This window comes from Macaca thibetana, chromosome 4, assembly GCF_024542745.1.
Source record: "Macaca thibetana thibetana isolate TM-01 chromosome 4, ASM2454274v1, whole genome shotgun sequence".
In the NCBI taxonomy this organism is placed as follows: domain Eukaryota; kingdom Metazoa; phylum Chordata; class Mammalia; order Primates; family Cercopithecidae; genus Macaca; species Macaca thibetana.
The window spans coordinates 84145559-84152169 of record NC_065581.1 but is presented as its reverse complement, the minus strand read 5'-3'; the positions used below and the strand labels follow the sequence as shown (position 1 = coordinate 84152169).

The following is a 6611-nucleotide window of genomic DNA, read 5'->3' as shown; positions in this document are numbered from 1 at the left end:
GATCACTTGAGCCCAGGAGTTCGAGACCAGTCTGAGCAACATGGTGAAATCCCATCTCTACAAAAAAAGGTACAAAAGTTATACAAGAATGGTGGCTTGTGCCTGTAGTCCCAGCTACCCAGGAGGCTGAGGAGGGAGGCGGAGGTTGGGGCGAGCTGTGATTACACTACTGCACTCCAGCCTGGGCTACAGAGTGAGACCCTGTTTCATAAATAAATAAATAAATAGATTAAAAAAAAGACAGAAAAGAAAAGAAAGAAAATCCTTGATGGCATTTCAGCTCTGATAGTGACTCTTTCTGTGGTGGTGGGAAATTGGTGGCCTGACTCATTTTTCGCAGATGGATAAATGGAGGCTACATTAATGATTCCAAATTCAGCTGGAGAATAGAAGGCAGGATTTCCTGTTCCTTTAGGGAATAGAGAGGTCTTACCTTTAGATATGTGCTTCCTCATTAAAAAAATCATATATTTATCCAAGACTTTAAACATGACAGATGTTGTGCTGAACGTTAGATCCAGTGAATTGAATCCCAGTGCTTGAGCCCAAGTTTATGTATACTTTAAAACTCCACAGTTGTTTCTAATATGCGTCACTGATTGAGAACTGCTGTGCCAGATGATTATCAAAACCCTGTTTAATTCGGCATAAGATCTCAAATAAGAATGGGGACTGGTGACATCTATTTTTGCTTTTGAAATTGCTTTCCCTAAGGTCTTAATTTTGAAGCACTGCCTGAAAATCCTGTATTTTGCATTTCTTTTCCCTTTAACTCTTGAATAAACATCTTGAACTAAGCATCAGCGAAAAGAAGCAATGATGATTATTGTCTTTAGTCCCTGGAGTTTTGCCTTCACTTAAATTAGAGGAATTTCCTGATAGATTCATTTGTTATGTCACTTCACATTTTTATGTGAGGGAAGCTGGTTGTGGGGTTCTTCTCAGTGTCCAATCTTTTCCATAGGACAAAGGCAATAAAAATCACCAGCACAAAAAACAATTCCATGAAGCTACAGCACAATGAAAATGTTGTCTTTAATCTTTCTCTTGGCCAAATTCAAATGTTTATTGTCTGTGTATTCTTTACTCAAAATAAAGAGAAGGTGTTCTACTTAGTCCTATGCCATAATCGTTCCGTTACTCAGAAGTATCGAAGAAAGCCTGGATGACAGTTTTAAGTCAGAGCGATAGATGTTAGTGTGGCTCCGAAAGAATTTAATTTCCTGATCCAGGAATTAAACATATGGAAGTCATTTGCTCGGACTATCTGTTCTCTCCATGTGTTGACTTAAATGTAAGCACATTATTGAGTTTCCCACACCTTTTATAGAAGCAATAGATGCCAGTATCCATTAGAGGAGAAATGCTGTTTTGGATAAATTCAGGAATGCTCTCACCAAGAGGTTCATGTACATTTCCCTTCTTACAGATAGGTAGAACCATGTGACAACTTTTGGCCAATGAGCTGTGAGCGAAAGTGACTTGTCACTTCTGGGCTGGTATGAGTTCTCTTTGCCTCCCATAGGCACTGAGGATGTTCAGCTAATAGTGCCTGCAGAAGCTTGGGTCCCCAAGGGACTACATGCAGCAGGGCTCCCCACCTGCAATGGACACGTAATGTGAGTGAAAAATTAACCTCTGTTCTATTGAGCCACTGAGATTGCAGTATAGCCTGCCCAGACTTGACCAGTGCAGGCATTAAGAAGTATCAAAAAACATCCCAATACAGGGGCTCCCTTGCTATGTTTTCTTCACAATGATCCATGTTTGGAAGATCAAAGTCAAACTTGTGGGGAGAGGCATGGATGGGAGCAAGTATACAATTTATTTCACAGACTTTTTGGCCAGAGTTTTTTGATGCTTAATTAGAGAATAGCTACTTATTTAGAAATGTTAAAACTATTTTACAAATGTGTTGTATGTCCTTTGTTGATCATTCTTAATGTTTCTTGGTAATAGCAGTCTCCATTATATCCTTAGAAGTGGCTGGAGTGAGGAGGGCATGGTGGCTCACGCCTGTAATCCCAGCACTTTGGGAAGGTTGAGGTATGTGGATTGCTTGAGCCTAGGAGTTCGAGATCAGCCTGGGCAACAGGGAGAAACCTTATTTCTACAAAAAATACAAAAGTTAACTGGGCTGGTGGTGAACACCTATAGTCCCAGCTACTCTTGGGGCTGAGGTGGGAGGATCACTTGAGCCCAGGAGGTTGAGGCTACAATGATCCATGTTCACACCACTGCACTCAAGCCTGGGTGACAAAGTGAGATGCTGTCTAAAAAAACAAAAACAAACAAAACAAGAAGCTGTTGGGGTGTTTTGTTGACCAGAGCCTGAAGGAAAAGTTGACCTGGTGGTGCTTGGTGCCAGTCTGGCTTCTACTTTCTCCTTTTGGCAACTCCAATGATACTTTACTACCTCAGGAAATCCAGAAGGGCTGAGTACCTCACACTCAGCTTCTGAGAAATTGCTTAAGCTTCCACACCCTCAGGACTATAGTTACAAAGACCTGCTAGGCTGGGGGAGGAGTTCTCTCCAGCTTTGCTCTGGTGAATAATACCTTCAGAGCTTTTATGCCAGTCCAGGACCTTTAGCTACAGAAATTAATACACACCTTTCAACAATCCCTGCCTTCAATCTGCTTATAATCTACCTGAGGAAAAGGACATAAAAACAAGGGTAGAATAACAAAATGAGTGAATAAGTACAGAGAAATAAATGAGTGGTCAAAAAAGAAAGCAGTGGAGATTCCTACTCAAAACAGTGACTTCAGGCTGAGGGAAAGGAGAATATGACCTATGTCTGAAGTGATAAGTCAACTTTTGACAGAGGGAGGTGGACATACAGACAAGTGGAATGGTATGCAAAAGGGCATGGAATGGTTATGCAGGAAGATTGGAATAAAGCAAGACCTGGGAGAAGTCGGGGAAAAGCCTGGAAAGACAGGTTGGGAGAAATGCCCCACAAGTGTTCCCAAAGCTGGAAGAGTTTACAGTGTTGCTCGGCATGCTGTTAGCATTGCTGTAAACACACAAGTTAAGGGCAAGATTCTTGCCAAGAGAATTACTGTGCATATTGAGCACATTAAGCACTCTAAGAACTGAAATAGCTTCCTGAAACGCGTGAAGGAAAATGATCAGAAAAAGAAGGAAGCCAAAGAGAAAGGCACCTGGGCTTAACGGAGGTGCCAGCCTGTTCCACCAAGAGCGGCACACTTTGTGAGAACCAATGGGAAGGAGCCTGAGCTGCTGGAAGCTGTTCCCTATGGATTCATGGCGTAATAGGGGTTAAGAAAAATAAAAGACCTCTGGACTGTAAAAATGTTTCTCTTCATTGAGTAGAGAAGTGTGGTGTCCCCTTCCCCAAATAAATATTTAAAGCAAATTTTAATTCTGTCCTAATTCATTGTGTAATGTCTTTACTATTCAAATTTAATATATTTCTTGCTGAAAGATGTGAGGTGGCAACAAATTACTCAATTGGTTAGAAATTGGCCAGGTATTATTTATGAAATATTTGTGCTTGTTTGAAGATAGTCCCTCTAAATCATCATGGAAGAAATAAAATAATTTACAAAAAAAAAAAAAAAAAAGATAGGTTGGGAGCAGACTGTGGAAAGCACTGGATATTGGACTAAGGATCTAGAACTTTTAGCTTTTAGGGAATTGTCAGTATCTAGCCATGATTTATTTATTTATTTATTTATTTAAGACAGAGTCTCGCTCTGTTGCCCAGGCTGGAGTACAGTGGTGTGATCCCCACTCATTGCAACCTCTGCCTCCCTGGTTTAAGTGATTCTCCTTGCCTCAGCCTCCTGAGTAGCTGGGATTACAAGAGCCCACCACCATACCCAGCTAATTTTTTTTTTTGTATTTTTAGTAGATACAGGGTTTCGCCATTTTGGCCATGCTGGTCTTGACTTTCTGACCTCTGGTGATCCACCCACCTCGGCCTCCCAAAGTGCTGGTATTACAGGCATGAGGCACCACTCCGGCCTCATTTTTTTAAGCATGGAGAGTATCATAATCCTAGTGGCGCTTAAGTAGCAGTAGTCTGTCCCCAGGAGCAAGGTTCATTGGAGGGGAAGGACTTGGAGGTGAGGATACTTTCAAGGCAGACTGGTCATGTGTGGAGATGGGGGGAGATAAGGAGGTTGTGATTACAAAAGGGGGTACAAAGTGGGTTCCTGTAATGGCTGCCTCCTGGAAGGCAGTGTCACAAGGAACCTCGGTCTCAGCATCTAGAGCTCCAGGAAGGAAAAATTTCAAGTCAGACAGAATTCTATATATACCATTTCTTTGGAACCTTCAGCCCTCAAGATTCCAACATCATGACCTGAGTTTCAACACAGCTGACTTAGTCCTCATGTCACTATTTTGGTGTTGCCTGTGTGAAGCCGTAGAAGCCTGTGATGCAGTTGCTCTCTTGTTAGGTGTGGTTCTCAGCGTTACAGGCATTCTTGCTTGCTTGGGGGTATATACATGAAAGAGAAAGGGACAGATGTGACTTTGAAGGGCCTACTGAATCAAGCCTCACCGGGAAAGGCTTTGTGCTATTGAGGCTAAACCTGAACTTTGGTGAAAGTTTCCAGGAAGAATCAGTAAATAGGAGAGTTTTATATTTTTCATTGTTTCCATGAAATGGGAACAACAACAAAAAATTTCTTTACAACAAATAATGCACAGAAAAATGCAGCCTGTGATTTGTATTTGCTGGTTAGAAAGAGGTCAAGGAAGTAAGATGCTGAAATTTATATAAGTAATATTTCATAGTTTTAAAATTCTCAAAGCACATGAAATAGGAAGAAGGAAGTTCTTGCCCAGAATCCTAGAAAATCACCAGTATTCAGTTATAATCACTACTTCTTGAATCGTTGAGGAGTCTTTTCTCCATATTTTTATTTGATTTTTGTTTTGTTATCTCCCAAGTTAATATTGTATTTAGATATCAAATGGTCAAAAAGGGAAACTTTTATTTCTGGGGAAGAAACATTTAGAAAAATGTATTCAGTATAATACCGAAATTCAGGAAAGATTTATTGTAAAAAAAAACTATAGACATTGACATGGAAAAGATTTAATGTTATAAAAACTTTATATCAACTGAGTAATATCCTCCTGATGAGAAATACTATATTAAATATAAACCCATTATGTTGTAAAAGAAAAAAAGGGTGGGGTGCAAAGCTGACAATATTGCATCATTGATAATGATAATGGTCAATGTGTTAGCTTGCAGAGAGTGCCAGACACTATCAAAAGCATTATATACTTTAACTCATTTAATTCCCATAGAAACCTGTGGGGAAGGTATTATTATTTGTATTTCACAGGTTTAAAAACACAAGGGAATTTAAGTCACCTGCCCGAGCTCTCACAGGTGGTAAGATTTGGGGTGCTCTTCAGTGACTGCCAAGGGATGAAATTGGAGAGCCATGGTAGAATCCAGACATTTGGCTGAGCTTCTCTGCTGATAGGAGAGGGGATGCTAAGCCTATTTTGGGTGAAACCTCCCCTTGGGAAGCTAGAGCATTGCCTTCCTTCTTCCCCAGATCACAATGCTGCTGGGTGGTACCTAGGAGGTAATGGGGCGGGAGCAAGGTAGGTCATAACCGGGATATCTTCTCTCTGACTGAGTTTGTTTTTAACTAGGACATCCTGAGATTTCAGTGAAATGTGCTGATGGGAGAGGAAGAGAATGAGTTTTGGTGCAGAAAGGCATCTGAGGTAGGTATTGCCATTTCCTAGCTGTGTATCATTGCACAAGTTACTTAACTTTGCTGAGGCTTTTTTTTCCATACCTGCAAAGTGGAGATTATAATAATACCTCCCTCTCACTCAAAGGGCTGTTGTATTAAAAGGGGTGAGGATATAAAATACTCAGCATTCACATATAATAAATACTGCTTTAGTGTTAGCTATTTTGTTATAACTCAATTAAATTTTGTTAAACATGTACTATCAACACAAGAAAACTGGAAATTGGAAAAATGCTAATATAGCTACAAAAGAAAAATGCTAATATAACTGGAGCCAGTTGAGACACATCCGATTTCCCTCCTCTCTTTGTCAAAGAACCTTTCAGTTCATGTTCTGGAGGTAATGAAAAGCTCATTATTATTTTCTCTTCTGGTTTGCAACTCTTCCTTTCAGGGGTTTGACAAAGGGGGAAAGCGCAAGTTGCCTTATCTAAAACAGTGTGATAATCGGTTGTCTTAGTGGCATTTCATGTTTTATTTTCCCAAGGGGATGGTTGCTGGAGCAGATGGACTGTCTGGGCCCCACAGGCAGCCTCTGGGCCTTCTTACAGGAATGCATTTAACCTATACTCATAATATGCACACATTCACACAGTGTACATATACAAAATAAAGCTGCTAAGCTGCCAGTGCCTCTGTGCAATTAAAAAAAAGGTGATTAAAAAAACAAACTCTCTATGCAAGGACTTCAATTCGTTATAATTGTAAGCCTCCAATCTCACTCTGAGCTACAGGATATTGCACATTATTGATCTCTGAAAACCACTTCAGCAATCTCTTCCTGAGCTGGCTGTTTTTTTTTTTTTACTTGCAGTGATGCTTTCTTTCTTTCTAAAAGATGGCCACTTCCTTTCA

General features: G+C 40.4%; 1 protein-coding gene across 1 annotated transcript; it reads left to right on the top strand.

Moving 5' to 3' along the window:
- The first annotated feature begins 4363 nt into the window (after positions 1 to 4363).
- On the top strand, positions 4364 to 4493 carry LOC126951978 (small integral membrane protein 30). Its single transcript, XM_050786218.1, has one exon. It carries the CDS (start codon positions 4364 to 4366, stop codon positions 4481 to 4483), a length of 120 nt encoding a protein of 39 aa, XP_050642175.1. The 3' UTR covers positions 4484 to 4493.
- Positions 4494 to 6611: the final 2118 nt, after the last annotated feature.